The 25,061-nt window shown below is 39.1% G+C and overlaps 1 protein-coding gene across 1 annotated transcript in view; it reads right to left on the bottom strand.

Moving 5' to 3' along the window:
* LOC114663267 (differentially expressed in FDCP 6 homolog) overlaps positions 1 to 17,796 on the bottom strand; it is a 104,593-nt gene extending 86,797 nt beyond the window's left edge. Inside the window, exon 1 of the mRNA XM_028817006.2 lies at positions 17,490 to 17,796. Coding sequence (XP_028672839.1) covers positions 17,490 to 17,726 — 237 coding nt within the window. The 5' untranslated portion in view covers positions 17,727 to 17,796. The remainder of the gene's footprint in view (positions 1 to 17,489) is intronic.
* Between the last annotated feature and the right edge of the window lie 7,265 nt (positions 17,797 to 25,061).

The following is a 25,061-nucleotide window of genomic DNA, read 5'->3' on the forward strand; positions in this document are numbered from 1 at the left end:
TTCAACTTCGTCTAACCTAATCTAACGCTATGGCTACTTAATTTCTCTGCTTCATGAGTGCATGAAACTCCTCCCACTTAACATGCTGTGACAAGATCATAACGCCATACTGCAAGTGAAAAAAACAAATATGGTGAGTGATAGAACGAATATTTGAGTGATAGAGGAGCAATTTCAAGCTAATAATTATTTACATTGCTCTAATATAGTAAATATCATTTACTTATTTTGCATAACAGGTTGAATAGCTCTAGTGAAATTTAGTGCTGTCCATCTTATCATATTTTCTTAACATTACTTTTTTGTTCCAGCCTCTAATGATTTCTCACATGCGTTTGTATGTTGGTTAAGGATTTTGGACGCAATATTGCTTTACTGGATGTAAGCCTGATGGCATATTGATACTTCATTAATTGTAATAATCTTTCTTTGACTTTACTTATTTTCCAGTTGTAAGGTTTAGAGTGTACTCCGAAGCTGTAGAGTAAAATGTTTTTTCATCTTGCAATAGAAGTCGGGTTTGACATATTTGGCAATTGAATATTACATTGAAGGGCAGCATGGTGGCACAGTGGTTGTGCTGCTGCCTCACAGTAAGGAGACCTGGGATCGCTTCCTGGGTCCTCCCTGTGTGGAGTTTGCATGTTCTCCCCGTGTCTGCATGGGTTTCCTTCGGTGCTCCAGTTTCTTCCCACAGTCCAAAGACATGCAGTTTAGGTGGATTGGCGATTCTAAATTGTCCCTAATGTGTGCTTGGTGTGTGTGCCCTGCGGTGGGCTGGTGCTCTGCCCGGGGTTTGTTTCCTGCCTTGTGCCCTGTGTTGGCTGGGATTGGCTCAGGCAGACCCCCGTGACCCTGTGTTAGGATATTACATTGAGGCCTATATTTTTGCTACTGTAGTATGGCTACTTGTTAGACAACGTTTTTGAAAGATGTTGAAAAATGTAAAAATGCAACATTATATTTCAAATAAAGTAAATTTTGCAACACTTTCAATCTTTAAGTGGCTGTAGTTTTAATAATGTAATAAGTAATTAAACTTGATAAAGCTTAAAATTATAGGCAGAAAACACTAATTACACCATCTTCATTTTTTACATAATCACAACTTTAAAATATATTAATAATTAAGTATGTAGAACTTAAAAGTGTCTCTAAAAATGTAACGTAAATGAGTTGGGACAACTTAATTTTTATGTGAAGTGAATTTAAGAAGTTGTGTGTATCCTATATTTTTTTAAGTAGATGGTGCTTCAGTAATTTAAGATCTGAAGGAAAAACCTTTTCCAGTTACTCAGTGTTGTGGGTTGGTTCTACGTAATTTTAACCAGAAGTTGTAGTAACTCAAAAAGCTCAATGCAGAGTGTTGCGTTAATTTTTTTTGTTGGCCCAAAACAATCGTCTTTAGAGTGCACAGTATTGGCTGTCAGAAAAAGGGCTGAACACAACTGTGCTGGAAGAATGGCATGCAGTTGGTAAACTAGATGTGCCCAGAGATTACACTGCACAACAAAGTTTTTGCTTCTTGAACACTGTTGGGTGTTTCTTATAGATTTTTGGGTGCTGATCACGAATATCACACCAAAATTTGCCCATCACGTACTGTTTCAGTTTTGTCATGATTTTTTCTTATATTTGTATCCAAACATTTTCGCTCCCGTAAGTGACTTATCAACAACGGTTTGTGCAGCCTGGGCATGTCCAGGAATTGAATCAGGCCAGGTTGGAAGCTGTTCTGTGGAAGTTGACATCCTGGGCAGGTCTGAACGAGCTTGACGCTGTCTCAGCATGCTATAAAGGTGGCTTGCATACACTGATCCTGCTCATTTGGTTAATATAGATAGTCAGTGTGTATGTATAGTATCACTATAGTAAAGTATAGTATCTGTAGCAATATAGCAATAAGTAAGCTTGATGCTATAGACGTTTTGGTGTCAGGCGATATGTCTCGTCAATGTCGTAACAGCCATGATACATTCTGCTATATCTGTGGCGAATATACACGTGCGCCTCAGAGATGTTGGATGACTGCTCTTGTGAAGAAAGCTTATCATCTGTATTTCGGCTGCAAAATTGGTGATCAAGACAAGGAATGGGTGCCTCACATTTGCTGTGCGACATGTGCTGTCAGTCTGAGAGCCTGGCTCAGAGGCACTCGAAAGACGATGCCGTTTGCTGTTCCGATGATATGGCGAGAACAGAAAGACCATGTGATGGACTGTTACTTCTTTTTGACTAATGTGTCTGGTTTCTCTGCCAAAAACAAGAAGTCAATTGAATATCCTAATCTGCCTTCAGCAATGACACCCGTGCCATATGACGACAGTCTTCCAATTCTGAAAGTTTCTATGCATCAAACAAGGCTCTACAACAGTGAGGACTATACATTTATTAAGGTAATGCATGGGATGAAGTATCATCTTTACAACTGGGAGGTTATATTTCCATCCTCACCAAAACACAATAAGGTCTGAAGATGTCTTTCTTCTAACCCCACCATTAACAATAACTGAACTACCACTCTAAATAAATTATATTGACTTTTGACATCATATGGTTGGAATTTTTTTGTGTGCAATAAAGAATGCCTTTTTGGGTTGTGTGCATGTGTGTGTGGGTGTGTAGGTATATGTTTGTGTGTGTTAAATCAAATGAGCATCCTGCCACAAATACAGTCCATCATTCTGATCACCTTGTTGTATCTTCTATTAAACGGAGTTTCATTTGTTAATTTAGTTAGTTAGTGATAACACATTTTAAACAAGTGGTATTATATTTTTTATTCAGTTTTAAACTGAAATTTCAAAATAATGAATTGAAATCTTTGTTGGAAGCTGCAGAGACACTGCGTCAACATCTAGTTTTCACACTAAATAGCAACTAACCTGTAAGCTGGAAGTCTTGCCCTAAGCATGGCATCTGTTGAAGCCAACTGCATAGTTCAGTTTATCAGATCTGATTAATACTTTTTCAAACAGAACCCTCATCTTTAAATCCTTTCATCTCTTTATCTCTGGATCTGGCTGTCTATTGTTTTCTATTTCATATTCATAGGAAGGCAGAGATTATGTGGCATTCTCAGTCTCAAGCCATGGATGAGATGTGATTGGATCGCAAAGGGCACTTGTGTTGACGTGTCTTCACTCACTCGTGTTTGGGTCAGTTAAAAACATCCAGTGAATCTATCATGAATATCTAATAAAAGTGGAGTGCATGTAGAAAATTGGGAAAATGCGTAAACACTAGAAGGCAGTGCTTTGCTGCTAATCAAACACAGAGCCAGCTTACTTTATAATCAACCCTTTAACAACCAGAATTTGTGGCCAGAATTTGCTTAAAGGTAAATTTCACACCAACATTACAAAGTTTTTCTTTGCATAGGGAGCCATAGATATGTGGAATAAGTTATGACATGCGGAGCAGAGATTAAAGTATTTTGGGAATCTTCAAATCTCAACTTGATGTTTTTTTTTTTAAAGTTAGGTGAATATAGATTGGTTAGATGAGTTAAACTGCATAATGTGTTTTTATAAAAACATATTAGTTGAATTGTTCTTTATTATTACACATTTCAAAGAAACACTTTCCATATGAACAGAATACATTATTGTAGAGATCGGTGTAAAATATTCTATAATGTACTTGATACAATTGCAATTGATTGAAAAGCAAATAAATATTACCTCAGTCCACTCAAAGAACTTATTTCAAAATTATGTTAACAATGTATATTGTGATGGACTGCTGGGGTTCTTTCCCGGCAGGAAAGCCAATATACTGGAAGGAACGGGGAGCAGATGTGCACAGGACACTGCCTCCCCCAGAGCGCTAGATGGTCCTCCTGTGTTGCAGCAGCACCTTGGATTCCCGCAAGGCTCTATGGGAGTTGGAGTCTGGCACAGCCCTCCAGGGGGAGGTGCAGAGCCCTATTTTGGGTTTTAACCAAACTTGGGATTACTTCCAGATAATGCTGATGGGCCACATGAAATGCTCCCAGATGCAGCATAAAAGGGATCACCTCCCTTCACTCGGGAAACCAGTTGGGAGGAAGAGGACGAAGCTTTCCAGAGGGGAAGTGGAGGTGGAAGGAGAGAGAGAGAGAGAAGGCAAAGGAAGAAGAGACTAAGTGCTGTTTTATTTACTGTGCTTGTGTTTTAAACTGTGCTGTGCAGGTGGAAGACTTGGGAAATGTTTCCCACATCCAAAATGAACGTATGTTGTACTGGACTTTTTGCCTTGTGTCTGTTGTGTCGGGTGTTTTGGGCGCTGGTGCAACCTTTGGTGGCCACAATATCTATGTACAGAAAGAAACTTGCAAAATTTTCAGTTAACACCAACCCTGGTGAGATAAACACTGTACGGGAGCAAAACAGCTTACAAAGCTCAGGATGATCCTCCATAACTGGATGACCATTTAGAAAAGCAATCCAAGTTTACATGCAGGTTAAAAGAATGTTAACCATTGTGGCCTGCAGGGGCACACAGCTTCCCACACTTGACACAGATAGAGGCAGGACAAGTTCACCACACACGTTTTTTATTTCTTGCTCGTGGGAAACACCTTGCCACCATTTCCCACCTGCACAGCACAGTTCAAAGTACAAGAGCTCAGCACACAGCATACATTTTCTTCTCTCTTCTCTTCTCTTTCTTTCCTTCTGCCTCCACTCCTCCTGGGAAGCTTTGTCTCTCTTCCTCCCGACTCTGGCTCCCCGAATGGAGTGAGGCAACTCCTTTTTTAGAGCACCTGGAAATGCTCCAGGTGTCCCATGATCTTCTTCTGGCAGCACTTCCAGATGTGGCAGAAGTGTTGCAACTAAGAGCTCAGCATTTCCTGCAGCACCCCCTGGCGGCACCCATGGAACCCAACAGGGCTGTGCCAAACTTCAACTCCCATGGAGCCCTGTGGGAGTCTGAGGCACCGCTGCCACTTCAGGGGGCTGCCATCTAGCGCGCTGGGAGAGGTAATGCCCTGAATATGCTCTCTGTCCCCCACCTGGTCCTTTTACTATAGAGGTGTCCCGGCCAGGTAATGGCCCCAGCCATCCGCCACACCATCTAAATGCAGTGTCCATCATGCTGTATCAATTAAAAAGGAGAATAAGTGCCGTACTTTGTTGTTAAAAATGATTACATAAGAAGGGGCATTATATTAAGACTAATGTCAACTTAAAAATATTTTCCTGTTTCCTGCATGTATATTGTTAGGCTGTTACTTTGGGATGGAGGAGAGGGGGTTTCTCGGGAGAGTGAGGAGTTGGAGAGATGGAGACGATGTCTGCTTGCATGTATTTGTGGATTTGTTCTTTCTGGTGTAAGTAAAAATCACACAAGATAAAGTCTTCAGCATTGCTATCTGTTTTAACCCACGCTTACACAATATGAGAGATTGCATCTAGGGTATATGGTGTGCACTTCTGGTCACCACGTTCCAAAAAAAAAAAAGATACAGCAGCACAAGAACTTCACCTGAGAAGAGCAACCAAATGCATTCTGTTGGGAAAATCAGGAAAACCTTTTTCATAGAAATAAGCCAGACAGACATGAGGTTGAAGCTGGAAATGTTTTTTCTAGTCACAATGTTATTATCATAATGAAGAATAATCAAAAGAACATTTTGTAAAGCAAAAACTAACATTTCCTTAGCATCCACCACAGTGACAATTCTTAGGAAGCAACCATAAACATTGAGATAACGGCAGCTTTCCAGAGAATCGATAAACAGAAGCAAAATATAAGAAAGAGTGGATAAGGCAGTTCATCAAGGAGAAGAAAACTTAAATGGTTATGAGTTTAAAAAATTATATTTGGATTGCCTAAACTTCATCATCATCTGTTAAAGTCACAAAATAATTGGTAAATGTGCATTACAATACATCATGTGTCAGTGTGTATTCTATAAAGCTGGTGTTAACTTTTTCACTTCGTGATTTAATGAAACATGCGGTTCAACAAAGAGGGACAAACATTTGTATACTTGAGATTATTTTAGTGATTAAACTAGTGCTATACTGTAAATTCTGAATTTAATCTTGTTCAGGGTCAAAATGAAATGTTCTATAAATTCTGAATTTAATCTTTTTCATGTCTTATTTTAGAATCTTGGCTGCCTAGTGTAACTATACCAGAATAACTGCAAAGCTGGTGTGGTAGTTACAACTGATTTCTCAAAAACATTTTCTCTAAGGTTAACAGAAAAATGACAATTCAACATATACAATTTTATGAGAATTGCAATAACAGAATGATGTTGAATGAGATAAGAATAGAAATATAATAGCAATGATCCTATGATGTGTTCATCCAGGCCATGCAGTTAATTATTGCCTTATTTTAAAAACAGAACTGCTATATCTACACTCTGTGGATTGCACAGTATGTCTGGGTGTTCAATGACATATTTTAATGCAAAAAAAGAACTGCAACCAAAATACATAGTTGTCACTCCTGACAAAATCCAATATGTGACATGACAAGCATCACAAATGACCACCTTACACTCACCCACATTTTCCTGAAACTAACCACACCCTGAGAAGACTGAAGGCAGGAAAGGAAGTTAAAAATGTGACATTGTGATATCCTGCAGATTAGCTGACGCCTCAGTTCACGCTCTACATGTTATAATTCTGTCTGGACCATGATAACCTATACTTTTTTTTTTTTTGCAAGATTAAAAACAACATGCACATACAGAATAGCTACAGCTTGAGCCTGCAGGAGAAGCCATGGCACTTGAGATCATTATAACGATTCTTGAAGTATGAAACACAAATGTCCTTTATCTACACATTTGCTAAAATAGATGCATTTATCAAGTAGTTACAAGCAATGCTACTGAATATTAGTGAATGGAATAAATTAAATTTATTACTAATTTAGGCTATTAGTTATATAGTATTTGTTTCAGAAGAGCGAGTGCTGTCAAAATTTAAACTGATCCCTCATTTGCAGGAACAATACATGACAAGAATACATATTACACGAATTATATATATATATTGTATATGCATCAATCTGTTGAATTCATTTAATCTGATTTTGGGTTGCAGTCAGGCAAGTCCATAGATGCAGTACATATAAAGTGAATGATATTTTTTTACTCATCAATTACTTTTCACTAATTACAATGAAATATTTTCATAGATTATTGAAGTTGCGAATCTCAGCTAACAGATTAACCAAACTGAAACAATTCTATCAGCTAGTCTAACAGAATATCATCCATCCATTTTCCAACCCGCTGAATCCGAACACAGGGGTCTGCTGGAGCCAATCCCAGCCAACACAGGGCACAAGGCAGGAACCAATCCTGGGCAGGGTGCCAACCCACCGCAGGACACACTCAAACACACCCACATGCCAAGCACACACTAGGGACAATTTAGAATCGCCAATCCACCTAACCTGCATGTCTTTGGACTGTGGGAGGAAACCCACGCAGACACGGGGAGAACATGCAAACTCCACGCAGGGAGGACCCAGGAAGCGAACCCGGGTCTCCTAACTGCAAGGCAGCAGCGCTACCACTGCGCCACTGTGCCACCCTAACAGAATATCAGTAATTCTAAAATAAAATAATCAGAAACAACAATCACTGTGATGCACTGTTTTAGTATCAAGAGTAATGGAAACAGTACCAAACAATGCACAAAGTGGTTAAAGGTTTTGGGCAAAATATAGTGGTACTCTACACAAAAGTTCCATTCTATGGTGTTATAAATTGGGTGACTTTTCCCTAAACAAAGAGTCATGGCAAAGTGCAAAAAAGCACGCTGAATGGGCTTTATAACAAACAGCTACATGAGTCACTGAGAAAACATAGTGATTAGCTAACCAAATAAAAAAATAGATCTTCATTTACAAAATAATTTAAATTCCTATGTTATTTCTTTTGAACTACAATGTCGAAATTTGTTTTGTAATGCGCTTACTGTGAAAGGCAGCATCAGCATTAATTATGCACCACATCGCTTGCACACAAATCATGTGTATGTAACAGAAACTTGTATTTGTGATTTAAAGTACAATGTTTTATGTGGTTCAGTAAAAAGCCCAAATCCACTGCACAATAGTGCAAAGACAGACTCCCAGAGTTAAATGTCAGCATTCTTTTCTTTTTATATTAGTTTACAATAGAGCTTTGCTTGTCTCCTCAAAAACAGACTTTGAGTACTTAACAAAGCTATCTAGCAAAATTTAATGTATAATATATGCTTCATGTATATGTGTGTATGGATTCTGATGTTCAGCTTTAAAAAAGTAAGAATAATTTTAAAATATCACAGATGTAAAAATAGTGCAAGATTTTGTCATTGTGATGAAAAAAACATTCTGAACTTGCTCTGGGCTTGTGTACCCAATGCTCCCTGTATAGGCAATGGCTCCCTGTGACCCTGGAAGGTTAGCAGGGTGGAAAGAGAATGGACAGCTTTCAGCACTTCTGCAGAAAATAATATCAAAGTAAAACTAATGTATCAACCTCAAATGGTCCTAGCAGCTACAGATGTCCTGGCCTTCTGCTGATCCAGTGAATGATTGGTGGTGTTGACGTTTTAATGTTTAATATTTTGTCACTCTGGAAGGCGTTTTCTCACACCCATTAATTCACAGCTAACAGTGGGCAGTTTTAGTAAAGCATTGTTTTTTTGCACTTATTTTTTAGACTTGGGGAAGCACACTGGCATAGTGCTTAATGTTGCAGTCTTTAAGTTCACATTCCCATCCGTTCACTGCTACATGAACCTTGTAAGAATCCCTTTGCCAGTGCGTTATCTGTCTTGAAGCTGTGCCATTTAAATCAAGTGGACGTTACTGTGAGAGTGTACAAGAATGGTCCTAGAACCCTGATCAAGCTTAGTTAGGATATAGTGGGTTGGATAATGGATGGATGGATGAATTGGTGGGTGGTAATCAGTTTAGACTCAATGTGCACATCAGCCAGCTGTGATCAAATAGATGGAAGGCTGGAACAATTTTTGGAATAACTGCTTTCTATTAAGTGTAAGTGTACACTGCTGGTGGAATTTTCAACATTTAACAGCAAAACTTCCCCTGGGGAAAAATAAAGTGCTATCTGTCTATCTATCTATCTATCTATCTATCTATCTACACATTGTGCTATATAACTTAACATTTTGCTAAACAGCGAAATATCACATGCCAGTGCTAACTAAAGCCATTACCCAGGACAATTCACCAAACAATTCTCTTCTGTTGTGCTCATTAGATAATGAACCAAAACTTGATCATTATAATTGACCTACATAGATATACTAGCAGGGGTACATGGGGTGCCAACTAAATTTTGGAAAAAAGCCTTGTATATGGTGTTCCCCTGTACAAATGGGAAACTCATATGGGAAATTTTGGGCAAAATTTGGCAAAGATTAATTTAAGAGTGTTGATTTGCAAACTGGACTGCGCACATTTAGCTTTATACTGTATGTTACGATATACTGTACACTAACAATTTAATTTAGGTACTACAAAGGCTTTCTTTGGTGCTAATGACACTTAGAAAGCCTCAGTAAAGTGTTATTTATCTGTTCAATTTGACCTACTAAAATAACTTCACTTTGGAAGAGTCCGAGTTGGTTTTGGGTGAGACATATTTCTCTTGATATTGCATACTTAAATATAAGAAATGTAAATCCTTCATATTATAAGTAATTGTATCAGCATATCAATTGCAGTAGTGCCCAGAGATGAATAATCTCTACTGATTATTTAAGTGTTATGGAGACCAAAAGAAGCCTTTGTTAGGGTCTTGTTACACAAAGGTAAATGAGTAATAGATGCATTTTTGCAGTACCTAAATTAGTGTTACCATTTTGAAATCTGCTACAGCAACTCTGAAGTCAATAAATACGTGTGATTACATATATTCTTTCAATAAATTAACTAAAAGGAAAACTCTCCACTCCCCCTGTCTGCTTTTTTAACCAGTATATGTTATTAGGAGTTATAAATCACCTTTGAAAACTTTCAGTCTTCTTCACAATGTTATGTATCACAAACTTGTGTCCCCAGTTGACTGTGCTACTGCCCCCTCAGCACACTGTGCCTATGACTAGAATCAAGTGCAGGGTTGAAATTATTATTACTCCATTTATCAGTTGCATTCATTCTATCCAGTTTTAGGGTTACAGGAAGCCAAAGTCTACCTGGGTAACATCAGGCAATGAACAGCAACCAATGCTGGAGAGGGCATTGTAGCCACATTGAATTGCACCATTACTGCCCAATGAAGAGTGCAGACACTCACTGACTCCCTGACTTATTTACTTACACCGGCACATACTGTATGCATACATAGCAAGAATATGGAAACGCAACAGAAACAGTGATTAAGTTGGGATTTGAATTCAGTCTCCTGGAATTGTAAGGTAGAATGCATCTTCTCAAAATTAGGTCATTAGATTAATATAGCTTTCTGTGCTAATTGGGAATCATAGTAGGCAGCAATAGTTCCATATACCATTGTAAGAACTTTCACCAGCATAAAGTTGTAGATCCAGAGCCTATTCCAACAACATCAAGTATAAGGCAGCATGAGGGTACCATTTCATCATGTGGTACACTCATGTTTGCTGTACACCCACACTTAGTCATACTGAGCCAAGCTTCATGTATTTTTGTACTTTAGAACTATTGACGGCAGATTAGTTCCTGTAGAAAACCCACACAAACACAGGAAGAACATGAAACGCAGTCCAAAGGACATCCCAGATAGAAATGGGACTAAACAAATCCTGTCGCTTGTTTTTTAGCAACATCCCAAAGGCTCACACTGTGACTTTGAAATTTGCTTTGTAAAGCTACTTGAAATGGTACATACTGTTAAAATGTTATAAGTAATTTAAAGCTGATAAACTCCTTGTTACAAAGCAAACAAAATCTACCATCCAATAAATGTACCAATCAATCCATTTTGAACCCTTTAATCCAGTTCAGTTCTGATAGGGATTAACTCAATATAGTGTGCAAGGCAGAAAGCAAGCCTGGATGGGATGCCAGATACAACATTACCTGCAATCCCATTAAGGGTCATATGCAGGGGTCTACTCCAGCAGAAGTTGGGCCAAGGCAGGAAACAAACCCGGACAAGCCATAGGATGCACTTACACATGCCCACGCACTCTTACCCTCACACTGGGCTAATTATAATCGCCAATTAAACTAACATGCCCACCTCTGAGATGTGGGAGGAAAACATGAAAAAGTGGCAGAATTACCTTTACATTTATTTTCTTAGCAGATACTTTTATACAAAGCATCTTATAAAATAAGTAGTAAACTTCCCTTAATATTATTATTTATTTGTTTGGCTGATGCCTTTATCCAAGGTGAATTACAACATTTGAGATTCATCTGGTTACATTTCCTTTTTTCAGTTGGAGAACAGGCAGGTGAATGAATGACTTGCTCAAGTTCACACAGTGTCTGTTGCAGGATTTGAACCCACAATCTCTGGGTCTGAATATCTAATTCTTACCCAATACACTATAATGTGCAGACTCCGTAAGGACAAGGACTGTTTGTGGGATTTACATCAGCACGCTGCATCCATGAAGAGGTACAGACTATACAGTATAAAAGAGATCAAAAACATCAACCATATGCAAATACTAAAAATGTACCATGGACAGGTATGGGGAGGAGTTAGGAATTATACATGATTCTTTACAAACCTGATGTAGTTACAATATAAAATTACAACACTGATATAGACAACATGCTCACACAGGTAAAGAGAGCTTGGATGACTTTTTTATACTCTCTTCAGATTATCATTAATAGAATGATGCTCTCATTAAAATATATTAACTATTACTATTTACAAAAGAACACTTATTCACACTCATCCAGCTTCTTCAGTATGTACACATCATGGTCATCAAAGCCAGTGGTGTTAATGCACTTGAGCTTTCCTAATTTGTTTACTGTCTTGCACCTGATGGTTACAGAACGAGTGTGACTCCTTGCTACCTTCTAAGAAAAACAGATGGACAATGAAACTACTGAAGTAACTAAAAGGCCCAGTAGGTGCTTATTGATCCACTCCTAAGGAAACATCAAAGGTGGACAATCAACTAAATGGAATTTCTGCTTTGTCTGCTTCACCACCAGTTTTCCCAGCCTTGACAAATGTAGATTGTATTAAACAAGTAACTAACAGTTGCTTTAACTAGACTAACCAGGGTGGCACAATCTACAGTAAGTTCCCGATCACAGATATGGGGCACTTCTGCGAGAATGTCATATACTCATATTAAATAATAAAAGGTATCCCTTCTTCTAGTAATCTTTATTTCATATAATACCCTTCATGGAGCACAGCATCACAAGCTTTTTTAACAATTAAGCAATATTTAAACAACTAGAGAATTAGTTATTGTAGATGGTTAAATATGATTCACTATTCATATGTTTTCTCACATGCTTATCCTCTTCAGTATTGTACAATGGGCACAGGATGAAGATTAGTCCTGGATGGGGCACACTCTCACACAAACATGCTCTCTCTCACTCATACTGTACTGATTTGGAGTCACCAGTGATCTTAATATGCATCTCTTTAAGTTGAGGAAGCAAAATCCACACGGCAAAGGGAGGACTCTGAAAAATCCATATAGAGAATAACCAGACTGAGATTAAAACCCAGTGAACTGGACCTGTGAGGCAGTAGTGCCTCTAGTAACCACACCAATATGACACCCTAGACTTTATAGGCAATGTGCAATCTATCAATTAATTTTTGATTTTATAAAGCACCTGCCACACAGCCAGAAATGATAAGGTGCTTTTACAAAGCAAACAAGAGTACAATTCAAAATAAAGCAACAAGATAGAATCCAGGATCAGTCACTGTATGATACATTGAAAGGGCAGGGCATAAAAATAGAAGGGACTACATATGTAACAATAAACTCAGCACCGATTTAAATAAAACAAATTAAGTTCATATATATAAATAGACAAAATTACATAACCCACATAAACCAGTTGCTATCCTAGCAGCATCACCTACCAGGCAGGCACTAACCGTAAAAGATGTGCAGTCAAAGATAATTAAAGCTACCAAAGAAGGTATTTTTGAATTACTTAGTTCCTGTCCTAATCTAAATTTATTTTTCTGTTTAAAGCATTAAACTGTAAACCTCAAGGTAACCGGCTCCATCCCACAATGAAGACTCACTCCCTGAGCAAGTCATTGAACTTACATTTACTTGAATTGATAAGGTAAGCAAATACTATATAGTACTGAAGATGGATGGACAGATGTCACTAAAGCCGTTAACAAGCACACCAAAATCGTGTTGATGTTTTTGTCCCATGGTTGATTATAAAAGCACATTTAAAACAACAGAGGTTGCATGTGGTATAGTGGGTCCACAGCTCCCATCAAAGGCCCGTTTTAAAATATATAATCACCGCGCTCGCGGCTTAGCGAGGGGGCGTGGTGGTTGTGTGGCTGAAGCAGTTCTCAGGGCGATTCGCAATGTGGGCGTTTCTCACCTAAATGCACAGGTGAGAGACCGCCCACATCCGTGATTGTTCCTGGGGCTGCTAATTTGCTACAGCTGCCATGCTCTCTTAATAAAATAGAAGTGTGAGTCGGCTAGGGGAGAGAAAAAGAGAGAAAGAGAACGAACAGAGGTTGCAGGAGAAAGCAGTAAGTGGAGAGAGAAAGCTGGTGTGGGAGAGCGAGCAAGCGAGCGAGAGCAGGCTCGCGCATGCAGCTGTACAGGGAGCCTGGGTGTTGGGCCGACACCTGGGAGAAGTAGTAGTGGTCGCTCCCACTGAGTGATCATATAGCGGGAGTGACCAGTGATGAATGGCGGATAACTCTCTGCGGAAGGCAGCGGGAGTCGGGACTTGGGACGTGGATTTCTCCAGTGTGAGAGCCCTGGTCGTTGGGGAATCCCAAGTCACTGTTTGACGGGGCCTACCGGAGCCAGGGATTGGTAAGGCAAACTGAACAGTATGACAGTGGAGAGAAGGCCAGCTGCTGAGAGGGTGACTCTCCTGTTGCAGGGCCCAGACGGGTGCAGCAGGGGAGCCGCCAGAGGAAAGGAGACTCTGCTTCCTGCATTATTTTAACCTTGTTGTTTTTAAGAAGACTTTTTTCTAATGAGATTTTAACCTCCACAATTTCACTCTGTTTTTATGGATTATTTATTTAATGAAGACTGTTTTGAATCATTGCACTTTATTTATTTGAACACTGTTTTGTTGTGTTGTTTTAATAAAAGCACTTGACACTTTGGCACCATCCCCTTGCCATGTTGTTGCCTCACTGCTTAGCTCATCGGTAACATTACTGACAGTGTTGGGTTTAAGGGCTCCCGGACAGCAGATAGGAGCATGCTGCAAACCTGCATCGTCACATTGCGCCAAAGTGCTGTACAAAAAAGCATTAAAATAAACACAATACAAACAGTCATGCAAAAGCAGATTAATAAAACAACCAATTGTAAAATCCACCACAATCCCATCATACACAGTGAAAGACAGAAGAAAACAAGTAGATCTTAAGCCGATTTTTAAAAACCTCAATAGAGGATGAAGACCTGATTTGCAGAAGCAAGTCATTCCAAAGCCTAGGAGCAACAACTGAAAAAGCTTGGTCTCCCCTCGACTTAAGCCGAGATCTTGGCACTATAAGGAGCAGTCGTCCAGATGACCTCAGTGCTCTTGGTGGCACATAGGGGAGAAGGAGGTCACAGATATATTTTGGAGTGAGACCATGAAAGGCTTTAAAAACAAACAGCAAGATTTAAAAATCAATGAGACACCTCACCAGTAGCCAGTGGAGAGAGGCTAAAATGGGGGAGATGTGATCACATATAAGGAATTACAGTAATCTAGGCGAGATGTAATAAAGACATGAATGACTGTTTCCAAGTCCATTTGTGATAGAAAGGAATTTAGTTTAGAAATTTAAGTAATCGTTGTGTTGTTTAAACATGTTTTGGAGTTTGCTTAATGGCCCAACTGTACTTCTGTCCATTTACTCTTCAGTCACCCCATGACAGTAACCAGCGTTCCGCAGCACTCAAAGGACACTGTTTCTACTGTACAAACAGACATTAGTTCACCCCACTGCTCTTGTTAGGTCCTCAGGACACATAGGGAAAGAATTCTAGATGTCTCAAGTTCTTTCTCCTTAGATAGGAATCAGGAATCAGGGGGCCTGGACAATCTCTGGATGGACCACCAAAAGTTCAAAGACTTTGAACCCACCCAATAGCTAGCTAGCTAGCTAGCTAGCTAGCTAGCTAGATAGATAGATAGATAGATAGATAGATAGATAGATAGATAGATAGATAGATAGATAGATAGATAGATAGATAGATAGATAGATAGATAGATAGATAGATAGATAGATATCACTTTATTTGTCCCCAGGGGAAATTTGGCTGTTAAATGTTGAAAAATCTATCAGCAGTGTACACTTACACTTAATAAAAAGCAGTTATTCCAAAAGTCGTTCCAGCCTTCTTTCTATTTCATCACAGCTGGCTGATGTGCACATTGAGTCTAAGCTGAACACCATCCACCAATCCTTTTACTGAAATGGTTTATTCTATTTGTTAGGTTATTGGGTTATGTCATACAGCAAGATTGGACAGAAGATCAGAACTAAGCTTGATCAGGGTTCTAGGACCATTCTTGTACACTCTCATAGTAACGTCCACTTGATTTAAATGGCACAGCTTCAAGACAGAGAACATACTGGCAAAGGGATTCCTACAAGCTACATGTAGCAGTGAATGGATGGGAATGTGAACTTAAAGACTGCAACATTAAGGACTATGCCACTGTGCTTCCCCAAGTCTAAAAAATAAGTGCAAAAAAAAAAATGCTTTACTAAAACTGCCCACTGTTAGCTGTGAATTAATGGGTGTGAGAAAACGCCTTCCAGAGCGAAGTCATCCATTTTCTTAAAGTGCTTATTTATTAGTATATGCCAAAAGCTAATGGTAGTCCATCAGAAGACACACGCATTCACAATTATTTTAGAACATTAGAACAATCTAGACAAGAACAGGCCATTCAGCCCAACAATTTGATTACCAATTATTTATTACACGAAACTCCAGTGAAAATTCAAAACGTCTTGTGTACTGATTTTATAATTTGGTTTTAAAATTGTTGTCTTCATTAGTTTTGCCCAGTAGGGGCTGGGTGGTCTCATGGCCTCAGAACCCCTGCGGATTTTGTTTTTATTTTCTCCAGCCCTCTGGATTTTTTTTGTGTTTTTTTTTCTGTTCTCCCAGCCATCAGACCTTACTTTATTCTTTGTTACTTAGTATTGCCTAATTTTATTTGTATATTTTTAATTTTTTATAAACTTTTCTTTCTTTATCTTGTAAAGCACTTTGAGCTACATCATTTGTATGAAAATACACCATATAAATAAATGTTGTTTACACCACAGGGTAAAGGAAAAGTTATTTGGAATGGGATAGGTGAGCAATAAGACCAGACCTGGCAAAAGAACAAAGTAAATTCTAACACTGCATTGGCTCTGTCTATAGAGAAATCTTTCTTTTTAGAGGAACAAGTTGGCTCATCAAGCCTCTTATCTATTAAAAACACACAGAAAACTCTTACAAGCTTCTTCCATTCTCATCTGTTGACATCACATTCACGGAATCCTACACAAACATGACCATGATTTCTAAACTTTAATGGGGTTTGTGCCTCTAAATCCCTAAAGTCAAAAAATGCTCTATAAAAATATGGGGCCCTCACTTCACTCCAATATTTAAGAAGACGGACAAACTTGCCATTTTTGTTTTCCTACTGGGAGTACTAGGTGTTATCAGATCATTTAGTGGAATAGGACTGGGGTAATGCCAGCTCCATATCACACATCTCTTATGGTGCCCCAACCAGACAGCCAGCTATACATAGACTGAAGGTTACCATCATCCAGCCTCCTGACTGCAGCCACCCACCAGAACAAAGCCTGCCTCTTTACAACCGATTTTTAGCTAGCCAGGCCTTTGTTAATTACGAAGAACACATCAACAATCCAGCACATATGGTGTACTGATGCCCAGAAAATGCAAACTTACTTTAACTAAACTATGAACAACTGTAAACAGCCCAACCTCTTTCCCTTTCCTCTAGGACAGATTTTTAAAAAGTTATTTTAATTCAATTTTATTTCTCAAACATGCCACACTTGTAGCCATTAATGCCTATGATTTCAAAACTGAGCTCTTTTTATTCAACAGCTGCACAAAGACAACTAAACCCTGCTGAGGCTGAGTCATTCAAGTGATAATCAGGCAGCTTTTCTGGAATTTTCTTTGCACCCATTTCAGACATGTTATCACATATCTGTGCAGTTTAAATTGCCTACTAGGTAAAAAAAATAAAAAGACTTTTTTTTAGGTCAGAAGTCAGGAAGTGGCTTTGCTGAAGTACATCACAGCTATAAAAAGAGGTTCCTCGGATAAAGTTTTCCTTACCTTTAACTGAGACTTGGACACCTTGCCGCTTTTCTCGACATCCAGGGCTGTGAAGGCATACCAGATAGATTTGAGCAATTCTGACTTGAGATCCATACTTGCAGAGTCAGCCACTACATTCCCCCTTGCATGACAAAAAGTGAACTGCTGCAGTTTGAATTGACAGCCAGCAAAGCGATGTCGGCAGATTGTGGGGGCGGAGATACGCTTGAGGAAAGAGAGACAAGATAGCAGCATGGGCAAGTCTGGGCTGAATGAACACACTCATCTTCTTTCTTCTTATTTTTTATACTCACTTTTTTGTTTGCCTCCAGCCAATCTCATTTTAGGAATGCTAATCAAACCTTTACAAGTATTCTCAGGAGTGATCTGAATAAAACACAAACAACCTACAGTCCTGACAAATACTCCTGAAAGAAATAATAAAAAATAAGGTGAGTGTAACAACTGCTTGTCAAGCTCTGTTTGATATTTCTACTTTTCTGTACACTAGCTGAATTTCTTAGAATTATTTGCTTTGTTTTATTCTATTAACTGCCTGTCAAGCTCTGTTTGATATTTTTACTTTTCTGCGCACTAGCTGAATTTCTTAGAATTATTTGCTTTGTTTTATTCTATTACAGTACTATGTATAATAGGATAGCACAGGGGATGATGAAGCTGCCTCACAGCTACAAGACCCAGGTTTGACATCCTTGCCTACTTACTGTCTTTGTGGGATTTGCATGTTCTCCCCATGGAAGCCATATTGGGTTTTCTCACATCCTAGACGGTGACTCAAAATTCACCTAGTGTGAGTGGATGTGTTACGCAATGGGCAACCCATGCTCAGTTTCTTTCTGCCTTGCATTCAACGCTGCCCATCTATCCATTCATTAAGAAGAATGACACAATGCTAAAGTGTTGGCAGACTGTCAGAATGGGCAGAGTCATGTGGGAAAGCTGGCCATAAAAGGAGAAGGTGCAGAGTGTGGAAGAAGAGGCGGGGCATTTAATTATCTAAAAGCACTTAGGAGGCTCTGCTCCACTAAAATATATTGGCCTAGGTGCATGGTTCTTGGGGAGTCTTGAAGAGGATAGATAGATAGATAGATAGATAGATAGATAGATAGATAGATAGATAGATAGATAGATAGATAGATAGATAGATAGATAGATAGATAGATAGATAGATACTTTATTAATCCCAAGGGGAAATTCACAATTTGACGTGTCCAAACTCTCTGGGCAAGTAATAGGGACGCAAACTTACGGCCAACAGTTTGATGTCCCTGCAGCAAGTGGAGATTTTAACGTTTACATGTCCAGAGTTACACCACCTTGTATTGACATAGAGAGCTAGACCTCCTCCTTTGTGCTTCCCGCAGGTAATTGCGTCTCTGTCCGCTCTAACTGTGCTAAACCCGGGTAGCTCCATGTTAGCATCTGGGATGGTAGTAGTTAGCCACGTTTCGCAAAAGCACAACAAACTGCATTCTCTGTAGGTTCTGACATTTTTCACCAGCGCAGCCAGTTCGTCGATCTTATTTGATATTGAGTTCACATTTCCCAGGATCACAGAAGGCACTGAAGGCTTAAAAGGCCACTTTCTCACAAGCCGCTTCATTTTTGACTGATGACCTTTGTATACTATTTTTGTGTGTCAAAATCAGCATGAAATTGTATCCTCTCTTTTGCCTTGTTTGGAATGGCATGATTCACCTAAGTTGGGGCCTGCACATGAAGAAAGAGTATAAAGCATTGGAACATTGCCCAGCACACCTTTGATGCCAACTGACGGATGGGAGATAACATCATCCGATCCTGAAAATCCTTCCAACTCAGCGGTGAAAATGGCAGATAACTTATTTCTCCTATGTGATCCTACATATCACTAAGGGAGGGGTATCACCTTTTAATATCATATCTATACAGATTCAGGTTATATAACATGCCGCAATTACAAAAGAACTCATTCCAACAAGGGAGCTAACGCCCCCTGCTGGATACAGAGGAGATCAATAAATTGACTGAAGATGTTCTGTGAGTAAAGCGATCTTGGTGTGCTGACAAGAAACTTGTAACACAACCTGAAGCCACTAGATGGCAGCCAGGAGTTCCTATAAGATAACACTGGGAATCGATTTTTAGAGTGACTCCACATCAGTTAAGGGTTTCTAATCACTTAAATATAGAGAATATCTCAGGGATGTGATGACATTATGGGTTGTTGTGGCTAGGTGTGGTGAGATTTCTTGTGCCCACCAAGATTTCTGAAGTGATTTGGAGACAGCTTATAAACTGTAGCTACAATTACACCTCAAAGAGCTACGTAAAAAGCAGAGAATCCATTCATTGTGGCACTTGGCGCCAACGCTACATTGGAGTCAGAAGCGGGACATGGACCTAAGTTCTGACTCAGCAAAATGCCGAGTGCTTTGGAGACCTAAAACAAATCTGCTTGGCTCTTCGGAGGAGGTGCTGGAGAGTCTTGTGGCTCAGATCTGTAGTCTGGAGTGCCGTTTGCAGCAGCAGTATAGAGATGGACACAGCTTAGAGACTGACACCTCTGCAGCTCCACCACAACTTCTCCATCTGCAAACGTCCATTAGCAGAGCTTCAAGCTCATGGAGCTGGGAAAAAGTGTGGCAGATGGAGCTGCCACTGACCTTGAGTGAGCTGTACGAAGCAGGGCCGGTGGTAAAAATGGGCAGGCAAAAGACAAGGCAGATCATAGTGGCATTGTGAAGCGGTGTTGGAGGGAGAGTCTGCTGAGATGCAGACCTGGAATACAGTTTGCAACACCAGTTCAGTAAAGTAAAAAAGCAAAGAGACCAGAATAGCTGCATCTCCAAACAAGAAGGTTCGTCTACTTTACTATAACTAGCCAGTGTTTAACACCTCTGTTACACCGTATGACAGTACAGCACTTAACAATCCTGGTTGTTTTACCTGCCAGTGCAACACACAACATCCCTGCTGTGCCATCTGACAATACAGAGTTCCTAAACCCTGCTGATTTGCCCTCAACACTGGTAGCACCACCAATGCGGGAGAAAAGACCACCCTGCCATTTCAATGAGTTTGTGTGCTGTTACAAGGAGTTGGAAGTGGCCACTGGGGGTAGTGACTTTGAAGGGAGGGATCTGCAACAGCAGTGGTCAAGTAACATCAACCAGGAATGAATCACCAAAAGAATGAGCTGGCATTACATATCTATAGTTGGAGTGCCTGTACTCTGCACATTCGCACATATTTTTCCAGCTAGTGCAGCAAAAGTCAAGCAGTCCATTTAATGATAGTGAGCCACCTCAAAGAGCCATGTAAAGAGTAGAGAATCCATCCACTGTGACACTTGGCACAGGTGGTACATCATCATCATCATCATCATTATTATTATTATTATTATTACCTCAAAGTCCCACACACACTGGTTAAACTCCTGGTCTGTTTACTACCTGTGTGGATTTTGCACTTCCTGTGTTTAAAGTTTTTTTCTTCCAGATACTTTGGGATCCTCTCTCATTATAAAGGTTAAACACATTAATAGCAATTGTCCTGATATGAGTAAATGTGCGTGTGTGTGTGAGTTTGCTCTGACATTCAATAATATCACTTCTAGAGATGCTTCCTGCCTTACTTCTGAAACCCAGTGAGAGGATAAACAGGTCCAGAAAGCAGCTACAACTTAAATAATACACAGTGCTTTCTCCTATTTTACTCCAGTTCTCAGGATCTCCTTCCATGACTCTTTAACACAAAAACAAACTGCGTCCTCCTCAGTTGTTTTTTTGGAAATTGTCATTTTCATATTTTCACTGTGCTACTGACTTAACTTGCTATTCTAACTTAAAAAAATACTTATTAGGTAACAGTACAGAGTAATGGAGATTGTGGAAGAGAGGTGAAAAAGAGAGTGCAGACAGGGTGGAATGGGTGGAGAAGAGTGTCAGGAGTAATTTGTGACAGACAGGTATCAGCAAGAGTGAAAGGGAAGGTCTACAGGACGGTAGTGAGACCAGCTATGTTATATGGGTTGGAGACGGTGGCACTGACCAGAAAGCAGGAGAAGGAGCTGGAGGTGGCAAAGTTAAAGATGATAAGATTTGCATTGGGTGTGATGAGGGTGGACAGGATTAGAAATGAGTACATTAGAGGGTCAGCTCAAGTTAGACAGTTGGGAAGTCAGAGAGGTGAGATTGCGTTGGTTTGGACATGTGCAGAGGAGAAATGCAGGGTATATTGGGAGAAGGATGCTAAGGATAGAGCTGCCAGGAAAAAAGGAAAAGAGGAAGGCCTAAGAGAAGGTTTATGGATGTGGTGAGAGAGGACATGCAGGTGATGGGTGTAACAGAACAAGATGCAGAGGACAGAAAGATATGGAAGAAGATGATCTGCTGTGGCAACCCCTAACGGGAGCAGCCGAAAGAAGAAGAAGATTAGGTAAGGGGAATAAGAAAAAGAAAAAGAAGAAGGAGATCTTCTTTGGCAGAAGAAGAATAAGAAAGAAACACTACATAAAGGGTGCTTTGAAAAGTTCTAACATACTATGATTGTTGTGCATGAGGCTCATCTTTTTTAAATGGTTCAGCACCAGTCAGAACAATACATGATGATGTCAGGTCTCTGTGTTTTTGACAAGTCAGTACTTTTGTTAGAAAAGCAATCCATGCATTGTTGGACATGTTCCTAGACATAAGGGGCATAACTTTGTGCCTAGTCATTAATTTCCACTAAAATCCATTATTTTCACTATGAAAGTGAGCACAGTGTTGAAAAAATGTTTGGTTTTAGGAGATTCCTGAAAGCAGCAGAAGTAAAAAGGTTTGTAAATAAAAGAGGACTATGGTAAAAATAAATGATGAGAATAATACAGAGACGTCAATGGTGTTGGAACAGTCACAAGCAGTGTAAAGAGGCACCCTGGTACCAACACTGCAGGGTATTAAAGGCATTTTGTTTTCATTTCTGTGAGTTTTTGTTCTTAAATAATAAAGAATACACTCTTGTGTGCCTCAGTTGTTCTGTGGACAAAACCAAACAAATGCACATCACCGTACTTTTCGCAGGGTGCCTGATTATTTCTTTTTGGGGAAATAAAATCTAGCTACAAGACAAATAGTCTTAACAGAGTGTTGCAATTACAACAGCATTGTGCATCAAAATAAACCAGTACACATGTATATAGGCTTGCTTTAGTGACATTGAACGTTATGTAATAAGCCAGGCTGTCAGTTACAGCTAAAAGAGATAGCACAATTCAGCCTGTGAAGAAATATTTCATTTTCTCAAGAAAAACTACTATTATTTACATTAATGATATGATCAAAAAATGTTTTGAGGAGGAACATGAAAGGAGGTATTTTATGTTTGTGATAAAGATTAGCTCCTGTGTACTAAAATACGTGAAACACAAGTTTCTTCCATCTGCGGTTTTTATTTTGTTTTTGTTTCTGTACCAATGTCAACGTTCATCATCATTAAATGTTTGATGCTAGAGAACAATTTGCCTTTGGAGATTCAGTCGTTCCTAATGAGTGTGTAGAAGGACCACTCCCCTTCATGTACCACAGCCAAGAGATGGTCTGCAGAATTCTGCCAGGACAGGACGTCTCTCAAGATGACCCATGGTTTTGGCTAGCCTTTAACATCAATGACAGTACAAAATGTCACCACTGAGCAAATCGTACAGGAGAGTAACAGTGTATGAGATACATTAACAAATTAATTATGGGTCAGTTGAGTCCATTCTTCATGAATATGAACAAGCTCTGTGTGTTTCGCTTGCCTCTTTAGTAAACTAAAGACAAGAGTATGTATAGTGAGTAGACAACAACCACCCTTTTGCTTAATTTAATGCATATGATAAAAAAATCATTTTGAAATTGACAGTAATCCTCAAACAAATTTTAATAGGAATTAAATTAAACATTTATTCACAATTCAAGAAACCAAAACAAGGTTGAATGCTTCTGGTCTGTCTATGTAAACTCTCTGAGTAGTGAGAAAAACACTATATAAATGTAATCAATGTTTATTATTATTTTTATTGAGAACATAAATGTACTCTAATCTAATCTACATTTAATCTACCAAAGGGAAATTAGCATTAAAGCTGAAAATCAAACATACCAAAAAAAATTCTTAGTAACCACAAGACAAAAATAAACTCAAAATAAAAATGACCAAAAAGAAAAATTGAAAACCCACCAAAAAAACCCTAAAGCATTGCCTAAAACCTAAATTTGCTCTGAGGAAGTACAAAAAATAAACCCAGCATACCAAACAGCATGACAAGAGGTGATGTAGATATGGAAGAATTGGTCAAGGCCTCAGCAAAGGACAAAGGCCTCAGTGTCTTCTTTTACAGAGAACTGGAACAATATCTGAAGGCTTAACCACAATGGAGAGCATCTGCCCCCATAATCAGTCCTGGAAAAGAGTAAGAGAAAGCATTTAGCAAACAAAAGAAAGGTAAGAAAAGGAAAGAAAGACAAGGTATAGGGTAAAGTTAGAGCAAAATCCCAATAACGTGCTGTTAGGAGCTTAGGGGTCACCTTGGAATGTTTTGTTAGCTCATTTCTTATATTTAAAATTGACTTATTTTTCATAATATTTTTGTGATTCCATTTGATTATTTTTCTTGTGACTGTCGACATTTTTGTGTGCTGTTTGCCATGGTCACCACCATGTTGTTTGTGGCTACAGTACCCATATCCAGTCACACAATCTTGGACATTTAAGGTGTGAGATGCCACACGTAAGAATGTCCAAACTTTAATTTCCATTAAAGGAAGGACTCTTGCTCTCTGTCAAAATAATACATTTTTTAATGACTTTAGGGACCAAGCTCTTCACTAGACATTAGACTTTAAATTTTTGGCTATTGTTTTAACTTTGGTGTTTTTGGTATTTTTCTCAGCTTCCTTACTGACCTTTGCTTCTTAGGAAATTACTTTTATAAAGTAATTTGCATCTCTGCCTCTTTTGAGACTTTAAATCCTAACATGTGCCCAAAACATTAACTCCTGGAATGAAGCATAACTGCATGCAAAGTTTTTAGCAGAATATCAAGGTAACAAATTCAGAATGGAAGAAATGTATAAAGCAACAACTGACACCACTTAAGCACAATGATTCTCCAATACCATAGAAATTTAAGGTCCAATCCAGCATCAGCAAAAATATGTACATAATATTTTATGATCTTGAGGAGGCACTCTATATTGCTTTTTTTTCTCAAAGGTTCCACATGATTTGTCAGTTTTATTCTGATATGCTTTGGAAAAGAAGATCTGAAGGAAAAGGGCTTGATCAGCAAGGAGGTGGTGGACCAAGCTGATCAAATAAATTGACCCCACATAGAAGTGAGAAAAGATGAAGAGGAAGAAGGAGAAGCTTTGACAACTATGGCAGGCATTCAGGGAAAATCAGTGAAGAAAGCTGTCAAGCACCCTATTTTGTTTCAAGGACAAAGGCTCCGATTACAATTTACTCGGTGAAACTGCAGATTCAAAGAGATGCCACACCTGCCCTGTTCACAATGTGACTACCACCTGTGCCCCAATCTAAAGGACTGTTTCTACACGATGC

The sequence above is a fragment of the Erpetoichthys calabaricus genome, chromosome 1 (genome assembly GCF_900747795.2).
Source record: "Erpetoichthys calabaricus chromosome 1, fErpCal1.3, whole genome shotgun sequence".
Taxonomy (NCBI): Eukaryota; Metazoa; Chordata; class Cladistia; order Polypteriformes; family Polypteridae; genus Erpetoichthys; species Erpetoichthys calabaricus.